Raw genomic sequence first — 20,086 nt, 5'->3', positions numbered from 1 at the left:
CACTAGGGTGCTATAGAAAGGGGGCCAAGCACCTGAAGGGATGGATTAGTGGGGGGTGATCAAGGCTAACTTGCTGGGTTTAGCAGGGAGCTTACAGGGAGCTTACAGGGATCGATGCAGCTGCAGAGCTGCTACGGAATACAGCAGTGGAAGCCGGCAGGAATTTAAGATGCGAATCTGCACTCGACTTTTAGGTATCTCAACCTTTTTCCCCCTTAGAAAAATCCATATAGGTCAACTTTAACAGAATCAATTATAGAATTATAAGCTTTAACTGCCTACTGTCAGCCAGCATCCGATTCCCCCTGACAAGTATCGCAGCTCTAGAATACTCAATTGGGAATTAGACTCGGCTGTTGCCCGGCTGAGGCGAGAATGGCTCCGAATGGTGCCAAAATGTGCCGTCACACACGACGAGTCATAGCCTGGAACTATGTAGTCTCAGGGGTGATGGCGTACCAATCCTTTTTGCCTATCCCGTTTGTACTGTGTTACCCAACGGGTAAGACAAGATGGGCCATCGTAGGTACCTATTCAGATTAATTACCTATTGCTATGTAGAGCACAAGATCTTTCATGGCCACTTAAGGTATCCGACAAATCAACAGCAATACGCAAGTTCAAGTTCCTCGCAGGATCGCATAGCCCGTCCCAATTGAAAATGATCATCTACATAGAAGCACGACACACCAGCTAGAAAAGAAGCTGCAGCATAAAAGTGTTGGTGGGTCGAAAATGGAGCCATTCCAAGTCCCCGGGGCTGCATACATACGCCGTCTCGATCCTTTCCCGGGATGATCCCATCATGCAGGTGCCTTCTTCTTCTGCCCTTTTCTTAATGTTACTTTATCACAAGCTTTCTACCGTTCCTGTTAAGATAAGAAAAAAGCCAGCGTATCAACTCTCTATATTTCCATGGTACACCTCCAACTTTCTCTCTATGCTGCTGCTTATCTTACTGCTTGGCATTATCAGCTCTACGAGTATCAAGTTCAAACTTTACGTATGCCTCCAAATTCCACCGTCTACGTGCCTTGAAAAGAGGGGCACTGCTGCTGCCAACGAAGCATTCTGATTCGCCTCACTTTCACATTTCCCAAATATGCCGTTGAAAGCTAGTCTGTTGCTGTCATAGACTCGGCTGTTGGTTCTATTTAATCTCTCTTGATTTTCTTTTCCATATTACATCACAGTCTACCGGATTCTATTATGCAGCTCTGTCTACTGATACGATCCCAGCTACACAAGTGGCTAAGACGGTGTAACGAATTGAATTTTCTATAATTAGGTACTTTTATCTTGTAACCTCAAGAACCAAGTGGTATAACTCCTTTTAAACAGGCCTAAAGTCGCTTGCCCATGTATATTATATGTATTTCTATGACTATCCTAGCGAGTGTGAGGATACAAAATTATAATAATCAATCCTCCCCCCTATGGACCTAAGTTGGGATCCAGCCCAGCCTAGTTGCCACTTCCCCTCGAGCCGAGCTGCACTTTTCGCCTATCTTCTTGGACGTGTGCGAAATTTACGGGCTTCAGTACTTGGTCGGCAGTATCACGGGCGATGACATGGAAACCCGTTCGTAAATCGTGCGCTGTCGGAATGACGCCACCTAAAGTCGCAGCCGCGAAGAGAATGATACCGGCAAACTGCATTTTGAAATATAGGTAGGAATTGTATCTGAGAATGGTTTTTGTTTGTGGTAAGTTGATATATAGTAAATTGGTATGAGTTTGATTAAGAAAGCCAATGGGGCGTTTTGCTGTGAAATGAATGTGCTGAAGACTAAAATCGTGATGTTCACGAAATGATTTGGGTGAGTTGATAGGAGACAAGGAAACGAACACTTGAGAAAAGCCACCATCCTCTACTCACGAGAGGTGGCTAGTTTCTTATATATGAGAATCACCTATTGTCTCTCGAGTCGGATATCATCAATGCACCTTTAAGCGGTCTTTCATGTTTCGTCTATGTATAATACCGCACGTTACCTTGCGACCATGCGCGAAGGTAGTCCACGTCTTTGTTCAACAACAAGATAGCACGTTTCCTTCCTTTGAACTTCGACTTAGGTACAGTATTCTCCTTCATTCTACCCCATATCGACCACAATGAATAACCGAGCCGTACCAATAGCCCCTTTATCCGTGATCTACCTCTAAGGGAGACTTACCGGGCCCGAAATCCACAGAATATACTAAGCATAAAAAACGTTGAAAATAGCATAACCTAATCTAAATTATCGATGCCTTGCGATAATCGGCGGATATCCAAGTCCTACCTAGTTATAACCAGGAAATGCAAGCCGTCGCCATTGCTCCCCTAGACGAAAAATCTCATGTGCAACTTCATCCCGTAAGAGTCCGTTTTTCGCAGAATCTAAAAGCTCACGAGGAGCAGATTCCGCCCCTACGCCCGTCAACGCTAAGACGTGGACGTAGTTTTGGAAGAAATGCACCCGGGACTTGGAGAAAGCTTGGTATGGTGCAAACTGGTGGTTTTCGTTATCCTTACCCGCTTCCCACTGTTAATTGCAGTCAGTGATTATGTTATTTATCTTTGAATAGAGCACCTTTGGGCATATTGAAAACAATAGCTTCTCGGTCGAGCGTGGGGACTTTTGAGGTGAATGAAGAGGAAAGGGAGAGAGGGTAAAACATACACCTTTGACAGCATTCCATAACAGATGCGGAAACTTTCCCTTATAATTGATGATCATGGCGCACTCGACCCAGCGTAAACATGCTGGCGTTGAGATGAACTCTATTAGTTTTTGCAGTAAACTCTCCGCCTCGGCTGCCTCTTGATCGTCTTGAATCTCGGGAAACTCGACTAGATGAAGGGCATTCCAAAGTCCGTATGCCATTTCGAAGTACCTCGTTAAGGAGCGTGCAGGTCTCCCCTCGCTCCACCGTAGATGCAGGAGCATCTCTTCTGACTGCTTGCACTCTGTGAAATACCAGATCGCGACGGCAGTACGATGCAGATGCCGAAGACGCCGCGGGCGTAGAGTAAGCGGTAGCTGCGCGGCCGGTAAATCGTTGCTCTCGCTCAGATACTGGGCTGCTGTGTAATGAATGAAGTCGAGTTCGTAAGCCTGCGAGTCTATTCGCTCTATGGTTTCGTCGTTGAAGACTTCAATGAGAGGGCCTGACACGCGACTAGCTTGTACAGCTGGGTCATGGAGTACCTCACCATCGTTAGCGTACTGAAATATTAGTTCCAGCGTCCCGTATCCAATTCGATCGTCCCTCAAGACTAAGAAACCCGGAAGGTAATCTGCTGTATCAACCCACAGGTGAAGCTGCTGGGCTAGCTTCAATTCAATCGCATTGTAGTTGGCCTCTGTCGTCCTAATTATCTGCGTGTATAACTCGGTGAAACCTCTCGGAAGAACACTCAGCTGCTTCTGGATTTGGCCGACCGAAGGGAGTCTATCAATATCATCCATCATCAATCGAGCGTAAAGCCAAAGTCCCCTCGTAGCCGACGTAACGTAGTCTGCGACCAGCGCCCCGACTTTTGTGTCACGGATGATTGGATTTTTCTGAACCCGGGAGAGTATATACGAGTTGACGCTCGCGCTCTCAAAGCTTCCCATTTTGAGAACCGTCCAAGACGAGTCGGGAGACCTTGAAAATGATGAAGGGCGAGAGGTGATAAGTATCCGGAGCTGTGGCCCGTCGCTACTGTCTTGAGAGGTGGTAAACCATTGCGTAACCTCTGTACTATTTGAAGACTCATCGAGAGCATCGAGAACCACGAATATTTGGGCTGCCTTCGAACGTTGGAGTGCAGCCGATAAAGCTCGCTGTACCTCGGCCAATGAGTCGGCTACCACTCTGCCACTTTCTTGGTAGAACGGTTCGACAAGATCGTAGAGATGCTCCTCTAATCGGATCAGTTGAGATAACAGTGTTCGAAGGCAGTTCAGCAATGTGCGCTTCTCTACATCATTAGCTTTGAAGAAGAAATATAACACTTTGAATCCTTCGTTCTTCAGTTGGTCTATGATGAATGCTGCTGCTGTAGTCTTCCCACTCCCAGGTAGCCCTTGTAATGCAAGGATAGGAGGTTTACTTATATCATCATCATCATCCAAAGAGATGAATGATTGAAATTGCCGAGAGGCTAATAACCCGTCGCATGACTGAGCTATGCAATCATCCAAGTGTTTTTGGAGGTCATCATCGACAGTCGACGGCGACAACCATCTCTGAATATTACCTCTTTCATGTGCTGTGATAGTTTAGAAGAGAACATCTACGCCGACGTGTCTTAAGTTAAGCATCATACCTCGTCTTTCGGCTTTCGCGTTCTCCGCCTCCCGCTGTGTTTCTTCTATGTGCGCAGTATGGGCTGCCCAGTCTACGTTTTGGCTATGAAGCTGGATGTTCTCAGCGACATCGTGGAAGTCCTTATCGAAGGAGACGAAGAGGGTCCCTAGCTAAGCGTCAGGTGAAATCCAAGCAATAGCGATGGATGTAGCCTACGGAAAGACGATGCCGAGTAGAATCTCGTAACCCTAACGCAGAAGTCTATATAGTCGCAGTAGAGCGCCCCTATTGCGTCTTGGACAAGACTGTTCTTTTCGAACATCTCTTCATACTTGGAGAATCTCTGCAGAGAGCTAATGATTCTATGGATGATCATGGCAATGCTCTCTAGTGTACGAAAATGGTCTGCGGAGAGCTTCGGGTGGCATAGCCGTTATTAGTCGCTTCCAGCTACTCGGTGTCCAGGCAAAGTGCCGCTCACCGTTATGACAATCCTCAGCGGACCCCATATCGGGGACGCGATTCCTGCGTTGACCTGAACGATGACATCGACCGCGCTCTCGAATCGCTTAAGCGGCTCAATCGCAGGCTTCATCAGTTCAAGGAGCCGCGTCAATTTGCTCTTGCGACGCTGAGTCGCTAGGAGAACAGCCATGCAATCATCCGGACTTGTCGGCACCTGGAAAGCGGCCCGTTCGCTGGGCCCAAGACTTGAGAGAAAGGACTGCACCGCGTCCTGCCATGTAGTTGAGGCTTTTCCAGCAGAATAATCCAATGCCATGAGGCATGAGGTTCCAGAAAATATGCTGAAATAGGAGATGTGATAGTTTATGAGGTATGTTGTAGTTTACTATCTCCGGCTCAGCCTCATTCTCATTTGTTAGATCACATGTATTTTAGGCGTCAACTCCTCCTTTACATAACAAGGGTCGTAGGGGATAGCACTCGAGAACGTCCCCCAACTGAAAGATGAAATATAATCGATGTAAGTTGTCTCGGGCTGAGACTCGTTTAAGAGACTAAGATGAATACGAATGGTAGAGATTCATCAATTTCGTTTCGCAAACGGGCAATTATTCCTATATGGAGGAGCTGTACGATCACGTGATTATATCCCATATTTCCCCTTTCGGGGACTAGGGGTAAGGCGGTACCCAATCCTTATCATGTATTAACGAAATCCTTGGTGTGATTCCTAAAGAGATCACGGCTGGAAGGATATAGAAGTCTAATCTCGGATTCTCTAATATCGACAGGTATCGGAAAACCATAGAGAGGCGCAAGGGGCACCAATCTCCTGTTTAGCAATAGCTTCGGGGCTGAGTTCTTCAACGTGTCTCTAGGATATGGGACACTTGAGGTAATACTGTTTCAAATTGAATTATTAAATATGCTCTTACTTTATTTCTGTTCTTAGATCCTTAGGTAGGTACTCATTGCTTTAGTTAAGTGTCTCCTATTCTTAAATTATGAAGTCTTAGACCAATACTACCTATTCAAAGACTTGACTCATAACGTTATCTATATACCGTCAGATAGTTTAGTGCAAAGGTTACCATAGCGGAAATGGGGGGTTTTAGAGAACGGTCATTTATGGGGAACGGTTCTCTATTAGGGAACGGTTCCCTGTTTCCAGGCCTCTGATTGGTCCAAATCCGAAAATAGTGGGCCCAAACCTTAATTTTTTGGACCCACTTTCCAACCGCCGTTCGATACGTGTAAAACCGTTCTCTCTTAAAGAACCGTTCCCTTTTTAGGAAGCATTTTTGTCAATTTTACTTAGAAAAAAAAAAATTTTAAAAATTTTTTTTTTCTAAGTAAAAATTTCTTTTTTTCTGAAGTAAAAATTTCTTTTTTTCTGAAGTAAAGGTTATAAGGGGTAAAAACAATTAAATTTTTAAAAATAATTCGATGAGATTGGCCACCTCGTCCCATTAGCTCAAACGTTTAAACATTAAACTTTAAACATTAAACCTTAATAGGTTTAACGTTACACAAACGCAAGAGCTCTGGGTTCGAGGACCACGCTTTTTAGCCTTTTTTAGCCTTTTTTAGCCTCTTTTTAGCCTTTTGGACCCACTTTTCCGGGAACGTTCTCTATTAGAGAACCGTTCTCCTTTTGAGAATCATTCTCACGATAGAGAACGAGGCACCTGTTATGGTTTGCTTACCTAAAGAGGGAACGTTTTTCAATTCTCGAACAGTTCTCCGGGACCATATTCCTCCGCTATGGTACATATCAAGTCTTCCTTTAAGCCTTTATAAGGTATGCCAATTGCACTTGCGCCAACCCATCCCGTACCAGCACCTGGTACATAGCAAAATACTTTCGCATCTAGTCGGAGCTCCAGTATGCATAGTCGGAGTCGACAAAGTAATCGGAGTCTTCCGCGGTAGTACAATCGTCCTCGAGGTCCTCAGAAGGACCAGAGACGGACCACATATCCAAGCCCCTTTTCTGTTTCTCCGTGACAAGAAATCTTTCCTCAAACGCTTCTCGAACTATCTTCCGGGTTCTCTGCTTGAAAGTTCCAGGGTGAGATACCACGAACAGAGCCGCATTGTAGGCCATTGCCCTATCCTGGGCCTCCGATTCGAACTCACCGAGGAGGAATATATACAAGAGCCTAAAAGCCGCGTCTCGTGCAAGGCTTTTTTGCCCCCTAGTACCGGTTCCATCGTATTTATCATAATCGGATTTGCACTTCCTCAGATCCTTCATAATGTCACGCAGCTTCTGCCCTGCGAGGACATCGATAGCAAGAAACTCGAGGGTTTCGCAGAGTGTATGGTAGTCGGAGAGTTGAACAGGCATGCGGCGAAAGAAGTGTCGGAATCCGTTGGATACTCCGTAGTTGATGACATCGAAAAAGGGGATATCACTATGAGTCGGCACAGGAGTAGTATCCTGGCCGGACTTTTGCTGGAAATCTAGGAAAGCCTTGAAGTAAGGAAATTTATTGATGTTGACAAGATGCTCAGTTTCCCCAACTTGTATCTTGACGCTTGAGGTATCGGATGATTTCTCAGGAAGAGCCTGAATACCGTTTAGCAGAGTTATCTACTGACAAGTGAGCACTAACCGCCATTTCGCCTTTTTTGCCTTTTGTTTACTTAGGTAGGTATTCAGAGCTGTAATTCAAATCGATCCTTTCTCTCCCTATAATATTAAACACTTAGTTGGGCATGCAGAAAGCTTTGATGATTTCCCCGCTGCGATCGGAAGGGGGCCTTACCAGGTACGTATCTATATACCATTGGCCGCCACAAACGGAGAATTACATGTGTAGCTTTCTATCTATAGGACGAGACTATGGCTGACTTAGAAACCATATCGCCGACGCTGAATTTTCACCTAGAACTTCGGACCCTTCTACTTCCGCTTCTTCTAATAACCGAGTTATCTCATCCTTCAGTTTGGGCATACTACGCAGCTTTAAAAACTGGGAGACATATTTCAATAGCGTGCTTCCCGACTCGTCGAGGGCGAAGGCATCAGCACCGTGCTTAAGGAGCACTTTCGCCACAGACACGGCACCTACCTCGGCGGCACAGTGTAGAGGTGTTCCCCAACTATAGCGTTCATAATTCACGTTAGCAGTGGACTCAGCTAAGAGCTGGCGAAGGTCCGCTTGGTTCTTGGCGTAAACGGCGCTATATGATCGCTTTCGAGCAGAAGTGAATGTATCAGTCATACGAGGTCGAACTCGCCTATGAGCGTTGCTGTCACTCTTTTTTATATGTTGTTGTGTTTTATACGTTCAACTTAAAGCCAAGATGCGTCTATGTAGCGTATAGAAGTATATATATGGTACCCCTCATGTTATGTGACATATAACACCTATGTATGTCGTACCTCTAGGGAACTTCATGGCGCTTTTCCACTTCACATAGCGATCCTCATTAATATCCGGTTAGGTTAACATCCGGTTACAATTGCTACGACCCAGAGGTAGGGCACGTACATATATACGCAATTCTCCTTCCTCTCAAAGATATAGGTGGATGGGGAGTGTCGCTGCTTGCATCAGTCCTTTCCTGATAAGTATTTACAGATTGTGGTTCTGCTGCAGGAGTAAGATGACCTAGGAACTTGGCCTTCCACGTAGTGAAGATAATTTGCATCATAGGTACATTCGCACACACGATACTCAAATTCGGTTCAAGGACCGAGTATGCCAGCGCGTACTGAGAGTTGATAGTAAATTCGGGATTTCGAAAATCTTCTTGAACTACCGTGACGCATCGTAGAATAGCAACGCCAGTGACACTAGATAGACATGTTGGATTAGTTGACTACATCCCTCCCTTGGGTACGTAATAGTGGATGAAAAATGTATGACAGGAAACTAAGAAGCAAAAAGGGGCGCTCACATGATCCCGAACAAGAATAAGAAAGAGATCTTGATCTTGGTGTGTAGGTTCACGTGAAGATTCCAGATGGCTGGTAGAGGTAATAGCAGGACGAGAACGTCCCCAAAAATGCTGAGCGCTGACATGTTATCCAGCTGGGCAGTTCTATTGCAAGGCTTCCCCTTTGTACGACTTAGACGTGGAGGACATCCTACGAGAGTGATAATAACACAAGCGAGCGTCCACGCTAAAAAGAAAGCCATAGAGATTCCGGCAGCGATGCGAGTCTTTGGGCTTCTTGTGAAAATGCGCAAGTAGAACCACAATATACTCAATTTATTCGTCAAGACAGTCCCTGCGAATAACATATTATGGACAGTGATTAACTAATTCAAAGATATTAATTAGTATGTCGCGCATGCTAACTGGTAGAGTTAGAGAACGTAAATACCCTCATGACCAGGCAATAGACGCACCGTGATTAACAGTGGTAGGTTTTCTTTTACTTCAGCAGTAGGATAACCAATTCCCGAAGTACAGACTGGGAGAAAATTATTAGTATCTAGTGAACAAGTTCTCTTACTGGGAGTCTGGGAAGACAGCTGGTCTGGCTCCTTACTTAGGCCTTCGATAGTTAGGAGGGATATCCCACAAGCTACCGATACTAAAATGAATCCATCATCCCAGCCGAAACCAGCTTTAGAAATGCAACGACTATAAAGGCGTAAAAGAACTGATATTAATGCAAAGAAGCAAGCTGCCGAACTAACAGCGAAGACGCCTGCCATTTGGTGTGTCATTGGGAATATGCCCAACTGAGCCATCTCCTTATCCTCTGAATCCCGACTGACATAAAGCCAGTACGTGATGAGAGGGTCATATAGAGATCATCCAGCTGCTAAAGGCCCTATCGTCGAGGTGTTTCAAGGGGTAACTATGAGGAGGAAATATCTACAGATGCTTCGGAGCTATTTTCTTTTCTAACGAAATGTGAAATATGCCATGTATGTATGTAATAGATTTTACACAGATAGCCGGGGTACTGGTTTTGAACCGATCAGGAACCTTTACAGTTATTATATATAAGATTAGTTCCGGTAAGGAGATTGAGCAAGCTCGGTTGAATTCAGTTGTTGAGAGCCATTGTTCACTGCTATTGGTATTGGGGTTGCCAGAACTCATCGTAGACCTTCGCTAATGCTACTTAGTTCAACCCCTTCGAGTCTCTGGGCTTAGTATTCTTTGTCTTACTGTTGGCTCTTAAGTATGTACTCGTAATAAAGACGTCTTATTAAAAACTAGGAGCTGAAGTTAGCCGATGAAGTGAGAAACCCCCTGGCTTTTTCAAGATTCCACCAAGCGCCCGTCCAACCAACGAGGAAAATTTATCTAATATATCATATCATAAGGATATAATCTAATATGTTAGAGGTAGTCAAGTAGAAGGGCGGCGTAGAGTTGTATTCACGCCCGGTTATTACCTACACATTTTATTGAGTAGCTTGTTTATTTTTGCATGTGCGCCCGACGGCTTGGAGACCCCAAGAGAGCTGAAGATAACATACACGCCATTCCCTTTTGGGAGGGCAAAAGGATTTGGTTATGAGTCACTTCGGAGTTGAAATCCTGCGACACTCGGATATAAAAGATCATAAATTATCTCATGTAGGCTGTAGATAATGCTGAATCTTTATTTAAACCGTAAAAAGATCCGGTGTGGCGTTGACAAACAATAAGAATCGGGATCAAATCAAACTCGGCGCTGGATTGGCTTGCTCACAATGGCGGAACTTCCGAAGATCAAAGTAAAGACGTATTTGCCCACCCAGCCGTTCCCACCGAATGTGGAGAGGAAACCTATCCGCACGGAGCGCCTAGTTATCCGTCCGTTTACCGAGGAAGACCTTGACGGGATCCATGTTCTACGTACTCAACCGGAGGTTATGCACTTCTCGGCGGTTGGTCGGATTGATGCTAGCAAGAATGAGACACGGACATCGTATTTGGCCCGCTACCTACCGCCTAACGATATCCGGAACTATCACAACGTGCTTTGTCTCGCCTCGACCGGAGAATTAATCGGGGCGGGTGGGATGCCGAAAGTCGATCTAGTCTTTGGATGGCCCGAAGTTGGTTACATGCTCAAGAAGGAGTATTGGGGGCAGGGCTACGCCACGGAATTTCTAAGGGCATTTGTAGACCATTGGTGGACTTTACCACGGTCTGAGGTTGAGATTGAGGTGGTTGCGGAATCGGTGAATGGATCTGGAGAGGTGCCGGAAATGCTGTCAGCAATGGCCGATGATGAAAACTCAGCTAGTAAGCATGTCCTCGAGAAGGCTGGATTCCGAAAATTTACACGGTGGACTGAGCCTGATTCACGGGAGGGTGTTATAGGCGATGTTACTCTTGTTGGTTTCGTACTCGAGTCACCTGGCCAAAAAGCCAAAGTTTCATCTTGATGGCATATTTAATGGCTACCTAGGTAGGTAGGTAGTTAGACTGTTGGAGGGTTTGAACAATGTCTGAAGAAAGTGCCTTGCCAATGAAAGGAGAAGAGTGCGGCTCATAGGACATCTATAATTTCTTCCGCTGCAGAATACCGTTCCCATGGGATTGGGAATAGTTAGTGCACTTCCTACCTATCATATATCATATAATAAATATATGGCTGAGCTACACACAGCCATAATTTAGAAATGCTGTTATAACCGAATTGAATTCTTGGGTAGGAATTGGATTGGCAGATTGTTTATATGTCGCAGGGATAGTGAGTAACCGCCTTTGATGAGCGATATACGCCGGAACATTGCGGCAGGTTTGGATTGGTTGCTTTTTAATTGTTGGACGAGATACCGAAATAAAGTGATACGATGATGTAAGTGGCAGGGGAAAATTCATCGTAAGTCGTATGTCGTGCAAGATTCGGATACTAGCATACATGTGTTCGGTTATGCGCGTACGATGGAAGTGTGCATCATCATGTCGCACCTATTTTGGCCTAACAAGGCGGAATTACGATATGTCCTATTCCTATCGTGCTTCATTAGGACACTGAGCAGGACAATACATATAATTGAGACAGAAAGTACGGAATAAATGGTACATGTATTACCTAAGTGCTGCTAAGCTTATCAATTTTTATCTATTTTCCATGGCATCATTTGCCTTAGGTTAGGCAGGTACAAATCCTATCAGGTACGGTACGGTACATACACTATGCCACTAGTTACGTCAGGCGTATACTCCGAGTGCACGTGTCAGCAGGCAATTTGGCGCGGGGTACTCTTTTTTTTCTTCACCCAAGCTGTAAAACCTGCCCTTAGTCAATTCTATCTCTAGCCCATACTTCTTAACCCATAGAAGCCTGTCCACCTTGATATGTACATCCCACCATATCCCACTATTCAAAATAAAAATGCAGTGCGCCGAATATTTCTTCCAAGAACAAGAGCCCAACCATCCACGGTTACATATACGGCTATGCTAGTATGAATCATCTGCAGTTGCATTCGTACAACTCTAGATGAATTCGACTCATTTCGTTGATCGTCTGTCTCGTTGAGGCTGGCCAATAGCCTACATATAACTATATCAATCTACTTACCTTACTTACCTATCTCCCACACAATTTGTATTGTTCTGAATGTCGCCTTATTTTTGTGACGCAGCGGCTCCAGTCGTTGTCTATTCGCGAATGACGCAGTCATCATCTATCCCCTGAACGTTGTAGGATCGACCATCTTGCCTGTTCCATCTGTTCCATCTGTTCCATCAGTTCCATCAGTTCTATCAGTCTATCTCATTCAGTAATACAATTTGCGCTTTTATTTCCGAAACAAGTCTCTTGATTTAACGTGTTCGTATTATCTCTCACCACGTTCACTGCTTCCGATTCGCTTCTCAATGCTTTTCCACTCGTCATCGACGCTTCTTATGAACAAGTAGAGATGGCGAGCTTAAAGGCTGACGACAGTAAACCCACCGCAACTGCTGCGACTTCTAACGATACACCTCATCCTACACCTCATCCCAAGCCGCAGTCCCAACCAAACTCGCCATCGCAGTCGAGGGCGTCGGAACCCAATGCGAAGGAATATTATGGCTATATGTTTAACGGAAAAGTACCGACCCCCGTCCTCGATGCGCTACTCCGTGCTATCGGAGAATACATTGTAAGTCTCATTTATTTTCGCAAACCCTTGCTTACCCGGATATGTAGAGTGGTTTCGCTAACCTAAAGACTCTACAGTCTGCCAATATTGGCGATACTAATAGCCATGAACTAACCCCGACAAAATTAGCCGCCTTTTATCGTGCTGTCGGTGGTGATTATGACCAGCTCTTTCTACACTGCCCCTATAAATCCATATCTTACATTTGGCAAGCTCTGGGCGTCCAGCATACGTTGCAACCGACCGAGAATCCCTTCGAAGCACCCACTGTTCCGGCCTTAACATTGAATGGGTTCGTACGATGGGAGACGATCCAGCTTCTCCTGGAACCCCAAGAACATGTGCCATTCATGCAATTCGCTGTGCGCAATTGGGCCTTAGTACACCCCGGCACCGGAAAACCCTTTCCAGTTGATCTACCAGCAGAGGCCTTTCCAGCCGAATGCGATCCCGAGACAGATGCTTGGCATAAGGAATGCGCGCGAAAGCTACGGGAAGACGCTACTCCTAAAGATGAACACCCACCCAGACGGCGTGACTCTGAACCTCGGATTCATACCACCTTCACGCATGTGCGAAACCCGCAAAGCAATACCGCCGCGCCTCGCCAAAGACCGGAAATGGATTATTTTCAACGAGAACGGCCCGTCTCGTATGCCCATGTGTCGAGAAGTAATTATGCCGATCCCTATTTTTCCAGGAACGTACCATCAAGGCAGCGACGGAAGAGCAGCAGCCACAGTGGCAGCAGTTCTCTTGGTGGTAGAAGTAGTAGTTCGCCGGATCGGCCGCCTCGACGACCAAGCTTTTCAGAGGTTCGCCGTTCCGAGATGGATGATCCCCGTCCTTCGAGCCATCTTGATCCTCGCCGTCCGCATGTTCCACACCGCCATAGCCAATCAAAACCCTATTCCGCCTCGCCATCGGATTCCGACTCAGATGCATCACCTCGACGTCGTAGCTCCAAGTCGCGAGCACATGGTCCTATACCGGCTCCCCCTATAATACGCCGTATGCCAGTTGTGACTCCTATAACGCCACCTATTCCGATTCGTTCCCATCGTAGCGAAATACGGCCAGATGTACGGTCGGATGACGTTCGCAGAAGAAGCTTACCATCGGAAATAAAGCAGAAGTTTACCTCCTTTCTTTCAGGATCCTCTGAGCGGCAACGAAGCAATTCCCGCGAGAAGCGCCAGCCGCCAAATGTTGCGCCGACCGTGCGCTTTCGGAGAGAGCATTCGTCACGACTCAGCCGAAGTGTTTCCGGGGAGTCATATCCTAGCGACGAGTCTGAAGCAGGGGTTTCTAAATATCCACTACGACGCGACCGCGAGCATGAACGGATCCGCGATCGAGTCATTGAAAAGGAACGCATGAGGGAGCGTGAACTAGAAGAAGAGTTAGAGAGGAGGAGAAGTCGAGAAAGGTCATATCTGCGACCAGCAGAGCCCAGAAGAGCGAGCAGCCATACCGATATTGAGAGGAGAAATAGAGACTACACCTGGGATCGTAGGGATAGGGATCGAGATTCTGATTTTGATTGGGATGGGAGAAGAGTTGTCACGGCTGACGAAAGGGATTCGCGAGACCGAAGACGGTATAAAGATCGCAGGCAAAGCCCTATATTGACGGGTGTTGGCGGTAGGCGGTATCCTGGAGAACCGGGTTGGAAATAGATTGGGTGTATCAGGTATAGGATAACGGAGTATCTTGGAGTTCAGGACATCGGTATACCCCGTTCCTAGATGCAAGCCGAAGCGATGCAAGTAGACGGGATAAGTTAAATGGGCGGCACTTCTATTAACGATAGCGTGGCGCATACGAGAATCATTATCGGAAAAGGGGGCTAAGGGAGGATAAGTACTCGACGACTCGCTGTTTTGAGAACTACCTAATGTAGCGGCAGGCTCGTGGGAAGGTCTCATTCAAATCATAGAATATATGAAGGTTAGGAACTTTAATATACATAACTTGGTTAGAGTATCGTCACTCGCATTTCAAGCCTTTTGTGGGAGTCTACGAAGATCTAGGCCAAAAGTCTTGCACGTCTCCAAATCCCTAGCACCGTATTTAAGTATCTCTTATTTCATTGGCACTGTATGAGCCACATGCTAAGCTGGGGGTCGGATAGTGGCCGTACTATAAGACTTATAGTAAAATGTCGAGTGTTTACAAGATACCTACCTAGCCATAAAGACTAGACCCAACAACGAGCTCCTAACTCTAGGTGGACGGATTTGGATATGGATAGGTACCTCCTATTCGTGAGATTGACTGACAACTCGTTTTAGAACAAATTACAAGGTTGAGAACGTATTAATAAGACAAGTTGAATAATTGCAATTTTACAGAAGGGTGCCCATCGTAAAACAAAAGTAGGCGAACTAGTTACATGCAAAGCAAATACGTCTGATACGGGGACTTTGATCTTGGCAAGACTACAGAATATCACCACAGGCTGCCTCATCGTTTGACGTAATGGGGAGGAGTTCTTCCAATCAACAACTGATGCAAAACAGAAAACAGAAGCAAAGCACATTGCAAAGACAGTCTTCAACGGAGTTGCTTCGACATGGTGTTCTTGACATAAACATTAGGTGCAAACGCGATCTTCAGTCCAGTTCATAACGATTCGACTAGTTTGGTTCTATAGGCCGTAGAGTTTTCTCGAGAAAGAAGACATTCGTTCGATCAACATGTTGATAATTCAATCGTAGAACCGGGTAGGGGGCGAGAGTCGTACTTCTCTTCGACATACTAGTATGCTACTAGTACCCAACCAGGTGAGAGTTCAAGGCGCATGCTCACTCACAGTCCATCTCGCCCTCTGGGTCCTCGTTACCCGAGTACTCGCTGCCAGAGCTAGTATCCGACCCGATCTCCGGATCCTCGCTTTCCGGGTCCGGGTCGGGCTCGCTCTCCCAGCAGGAAGAATCGTAGGGGTCGGCGGGGGGAGGGAAGAGAAAGGTGTCGGCGACGGTGGCGGAGGAGACGGACTCGCGGCAGAGCGGGTCCGGCCCATACCGGACCCATAGGTTGCGGCTGCGGCGGCGGTTCTAGTGCCGCTCGCTGCGGTACCACCGGCGCTTGGATACCGTCTTGTGGTACTCGCAGAGCGCGTCGCCGGACTTGAGCACGACTTTCTGGACGGACTTGCACTTGGGCGATAGACGGCCGTGCTTGCAGAGCCAGAAGAGTCGCTTTAGTTGGCAGGGGCACTGGGTGAAGCTGGAGTAGTACTGGGTGCACATCTTGGCTTTGGTGCTTTAGTGCTTTAGTTTGGACAAGTTGCTTGGGTAGTTGGGTTGGATAAGGTGAAGAAGGGTTGATAGATCAAGCTGGCGTGGACTGGATGTGGCAGCTTGGTTGGAAGTCGGAGATAATGACACGGTGATGGCGAGGATTTCTTGATAGACTTCGATGGAAGGCTGGCAGCTGAATGACTGATTGGCTCAAGGTGGTTGACTGCTTGGCTACTTGGCTATTTCGAGGGCTGTTCGGGCTAGTGGACTTCAGCCCTCGTATCAAATCTCGCCTTTTATAATGTTAGTATGGCGAAGTCGAAGTGGTCCACTGCTTTAGACGGAGGTCAAGTTCAGTGGCGATAAGGGTGAAGTGGTTTATGACGGGGTAAGAGTAGGCATGTACACTCGTTACCCATAGAGGGCACACTGAAACATAGTAATGCGGTGCGTAATCATTGGGGGATCTTGTAGCTTACCTCTCTTGATTCTGTGGCCGAAAATCGAAGTATGCCGAGATAGAAGGACCTGCCTGCGTACTAAACCTCGATCCCTAAACTTGAAGATGGATGACCTCTTTAAGTGACGACGGTTTCACCCAAGCCAAGTGCAAGGTTAGAAGGGTTAGAGAGAATTTATCCTGCTAACTTAGCATTTATTGGCCCTTGGACATCAGCAGGAGAAACGAGGGGAGTTGAGGAAGGGTTGGACTCTTCAGGAACACGAGAGAATGTTGCTCAGGCTACAATTATTCTTGTTCACGCAGCAGTTGCCCCATTTGCACTTGTTTCCCTAAGGAGTCTTTTCTTTTGTGGTTAGGCTACGAATTTAGATGTGAATCGCCATGGCGATAGTGTGCTTGAATCGTCCTAGAGACCACGTACTTATTGATACCACTTCAAAGAGCATGAACGTGACTTTCCTCTTGCTTTCTAGGTAATTATATGTCCAAGTACTTACCTGGAACCTCGCTACTAAATTTAAATTATTACTACCAGAACGGATATTATTTATCTTAATGGTACCAGTCGAATATATACACACTTTATAAGTTGCTACCTAGTTCCGTCAGTATCTTGCATTACTCGGTACCCACAAAGTCATCTTATAAGGCTGAGTTCTAGTTCTAATCTTCAAGACGAATAGTACGGTTTATCTGATGGGAATGCATGTCGTGAATGTTTTTATGGGTGTCTTCATAGAGACCTCAAAGTTTATTATTTAATATAAACTCATCAGAGTGTTACTTATGTAGATAGGATGGACCAAGGTAGAGTTTAAGCCCACAAGCATATAACACATTTCGAGAAATCTTCTTGGAGATAGGTTTAACGGAGTATCAATTTAGAGGATATATAGAGTAGGTACATAATGGTACAGATATAAAACACGAATAATAGTACAAAGGCACCTCTGCGTTGAACAGTGATGAGATAAGGCGTATCTGGTTATAAAATATCCATCACTGTCGTAGCTGAAATCGTTCACATCATCTGGTACATCATCATTTAGCTGTGGGTCACCTTGATCTCGCGATCACCAGTGAGCTTGTATGTGCCGCCGGTCTTGCCATCATCTGTCTTGCACTTAGTCGCGATAGCGTAGACGTAGCTCCTCAGCGTGTTGCAGTTCATGGGGCAAGTGGTGGGTGGCGGCGGCATGCCGGAGGGGTCAGCGGGGCACTGGAAGTTCTCGCTGAAGGAGGCTTTAGCCGAGCCGGAAGACTTCGAGGTAGGACCGCCAGGGACATGGCAGCAGCACGATAGCCCGTTGTCTCCTTGCCAGTCGTCGCCAACCTTAAGAGCATCTTTGTAGTCAGGTCCGTCGTTAGCGTCGCACTCGATGCCGTCGGCGCGGATCTCCAGAGAGTCTCGTTCTCGCGCTTCTAGCATAAGGCTGCGTGTGTAACGGCGCTTGGGTAATACATCGCGGCTGCCAGGGGGAGTAGGCACTCCGATGGCCATGGCAGACGTGACTTTCTTGCCTTCGACGTTGACACACTTGCCGTTTTCAAGAGTTGCAACTTGGTTCTCAACATGGCAGTCGGAGTCGCTGCAAGCGAAAGCAATGTCGGCATCGGGGACATCGTTCACCTTGATAGATGAGACGTCATTTAGGGTGACAGGAAGGTTTTCACCGATGAATCGCATTTGATTGCTGTAGAGTAACTATGTTAGACTGGATATTTTGAAGAAGTGTAGGTAGGTAGGTAGGAGAAAAAGATAACTTACACTGAGCTACCAGAGCAGTCCGTGTTCTTCCAAGTTGTTACAGTGCCGGCAGAAGCTCGCTTGCTTGGGGAACCTTCGGGTAGGATGTTGTTCACACCCTTTATTTTCGTCTTGCCCATGGTCATGCAACCATCTCCAACGAATGAACCGACTTGGGCGTCTTTGCTGCACCAGTTGTTGAAGAAAATCCATTGATAGTCTTCGCTAGAGTCCTCTACCTTGACTGACACGGCCTTGTCGTCGAAGTATTGGCAGTAGTCACCGTATTTGGTGTCCTCGATGGTCTGCTGGACGTCACCTGTGCATCCCTTCTCCGTGTAGGCGGTCAGCTTGTAGGCGCTGACTTGGAGTAGAAGAGTTGCGAGGCCGACGAGGCTGGCGGATTTGGTTGTTGACATTGTAAAAGATTTAGGTAGTGTTGTTTAGAATAGTGTTGTTTATAATAGTGTTGTTTAGAATAGTGTTGTTCAGAATATATTTCTTTGTGGTGTGGTGTTCTGATGTCGAGGAATGATACAGACTGATGGCAAGAAAAAGACCCCTTTATTTATACACATTTCTATCTCCTATATTCCATCTTTAGAATCACGATGACGATCGTGAAAACAATGATCTTCATCTTTTACTACTCAGCTCTATAATTGTAGATCTCGTCTATGCCTTCGTGGTGACACTTAATTTCCATTGGTGATACTTCCTCTAGAGCTTCTACAATTGAATCTCAACGTCAAGAGGAATGAGGCGTTGACGATATGAAGTCATAGCGAAGTCTATCATTGCCTACAAAAGAATATGTCAATGTAGAGAGCCGCAAGTAGAGCTTTGATTGGTATGGGAAGGATTTGGCCAGTGAAGTCATAGCTGAGCAGTAATGCTAGGGTCTATTTTTAGATTCAGCTGGAATCGGCCTGAACGGCTGAGCGGCACGAGCGGGATACGCACCGATCTAGAGATCGACAATTATGCTTATTTGACGGAAACTTATCTGAGTGGTCAGATCGGTTAATATTCTCCGCAGTTTATGTATGTGATTCCTTCCACGACCATCCTAATACCTAAACGCTTAGCATCCACTAAAATGTGGATTGTAAATATGGCTTAGCCTCTTTGCGGTGAGCTTTGAAGGTGTAGATCAAGAATAATCACTATAGATGCCTGTTTCATATTTCCAATTCACGTCATATAGTTGTAAGCGCGTTTATCTTACTTTGTAATAGGATGATACGGGTCTATTGCGATTTCAGTTTAAGTTAGGTACTAGGGGTCATCTCGTGTATTCTGCTTAATCTTCTATTTGCCGGATACCTTGACAACCACGGTGATACTACTAACCTAGGCTTAATATGATAGCTTTACCATCTCCGTATTATACGTGCTCCGCAAGAGGAAGAACATGCCTTCGTGATAAGAAACTAGTTTCGTATCCGTCTTATCTTTCTCACATTGTAGACAAATATGTCTCTCAATGTTGAACAGTAAAGAGTACCCCTCTCAACGTTTTGAGTGATAGCAGGCGGAGTAGGTTTTCTCAAATTATAGTAACTACCTACGTACTTATCTCCTTTCTGAATTCCTTAATTCCTTGAGGGCATCGTCAACGGTGTCGAGGTGGGAGTGCTTCGGATGTATCTTCTTTTCCTTTAAACTACTCCGGCTTTATAACGTGCTTGCAGCCGCCTACATGGCTTGGTTCTCAAGTCTGGGTACCCACCTAATGCTTCTAAGTAGTTCGAAGGATGTTACTCAAGCTTAAAGTAAAGGTAAAGATTCACTATTAAGGTCAGATTCATGCTTTAGCTTT

General features: G+C 46.0%; 6 protein-coding genes across 6 annotated transcripts; 2 read left to right on the top strand and 4 right to left on the bottom strand.

Annotated features, from left to right (window-relative positions):
• Positions 1-1,936: 1,936 nt before the first annotated feature.
• Positions 1,937-5,779, bottom strand: F4817DRAFT_336569 (uncharacterized protein). Its single transcript, XM_049303187.1, has 5 exons — positions 4,763-5,779; positions 4,498-4,696; positions 4,301-4,447; positions 2,667-4,243; positions 1,937-2,528 (listed from the first exon to the last, which is right to left on the bottom strand). The coding sequence occupies exons 1-5, from the start codon at positions 5,060-5,062 to the stop codon at positions 2,286-2,288; spliced, it is 2,466 nt and encodes an 821-aa protein (XP_049159449.1). The 5' UTR covers positions 5,063-5,779; the 3' UTR covers positions 1,937-2,285.
• A 579-nt stretch (positions 5,780-6,358) lies between these two features.
• Positions 6,359-7,485, bottom strand: F4817DRAFT_98536 (uncharacterized protein). Its single transcript, XM_049308124.1, has 3 exons — positions 7,365-7,485; positions 6,453-7,318; positions 6,359-6,378 (listed from the first exon to the last, which is right to left on the bottom strand). Exons 1-2 carry the CDS (start codon positions 7,368-7,370, stop codon positions 6,617-6,619), a joined length of 708 nt encoding a protein of 235 aa, XP_049159448.1. The 5' UTR covers positions 7,371-7,485; the 3' UTR covers positions 6,359-6,378; positions 6,453-6,616.
• Positions 7,486-10,116: 2,631 nt separating this feature from the next.
• Positions 10,117-11,184, top strand: F4817DRAFT_98503 (acyl-CoA N-acyltransferase). Its single transcript, XM_049308123.1, has one exon. It carries the CDS (start codon positions 10,416-10,418, stop codon positions 11,094-11,096), a length of 681 nt encoding a protein of 226 aa, XP_049159447.1. The 5' UTR covers positions 10,117-10,415; the 3' UTR covers positions 11,097-11,184.
• A 1,096-nt stretch (positions 11,185-12,280) lies between these two features.
• On the top strand, positions 12,281-14,621 carry F4817DRAFT_98485 (uncharacterized protein). Its single transcript, XM_049308122.1, has 2 exons — positions 12,281-12,809; positions 12,887-14,621. The coding sequence occupies exons 1-2, from the start codon at positions 12,585-12,587 to the stop codon at positions 14,486-14,488; spliced, it is 1,827 nt and encodes a 608-aa protein (XP_049159446.1). The 5' UTR covers positions 12,281-12,584; the 3' UTR covers positions 14,489-14,621.
• A 995-nt stretch (positions 14,622-15,616) lies between these two features.
• Positions 15,617-16,063, bottom strand: F4817DRAFT_315576 (uncharacterized protein; the record flags this gene model as incomplete). The annotated part of the gene is made up of 2 exons (XM_049300560.1): positions 15,617-15,854; positions 15,921-16,063. The coding sequence occupies 2 exons, from the start codon at positions 16,061-16,063 to the stop codon at positions 15,617-15,619; spliced, it is 381 nt and encodes a 126-aa protein (XP_049159445.1).
• A 1,327-nt stretch (positions 16,064-17,390) lies between these two features.
• On the bottom strand, positions 17,391-19,130 carry F4817DRAFT_98478 (uncharacterized protein). The gene is made up of 2 exons (XM_049308121.1): positions 18,286-19,130; positions 17,391-18,211 (listed from the first exon to the last, which is right to left on the bottom strand). The coding sequence occupies exons 1-2, from the start codon at positions 18,681-18,683 to the stop codon at positions 17,563-17,565; spliced, it is 1,047 nt and encodes a 348-aa protein (XP_049159444.1). The 5' UTR covers positions 18,684-19,130; the 3' UTR covers positions 17,391-17,562.
• Positions 19,131-20,086: the final 956 nt, after the last annotated feature.

The sequence above is a fragment of the Daldinia loculata genome (genome assembly GCF_022478755.1).
Source record: "Daldinia loculata strain CBS 113971 unplaced genomic scaffold F4817scaffold_22, whole genome shotgun sequence".
NCBI classification, from domain to species: domain Eukaryota; kingdom Fungi; phylum Ascomycota; class Sordariomycetes; order Xylariales; family Hypoxylaceae; genus Daldinia; species Daldinia loculata.
Note: the sequence above shows the minus strand (reverse complement) of the source record. Positions and strands in the feature narration are given on the sequence as shown.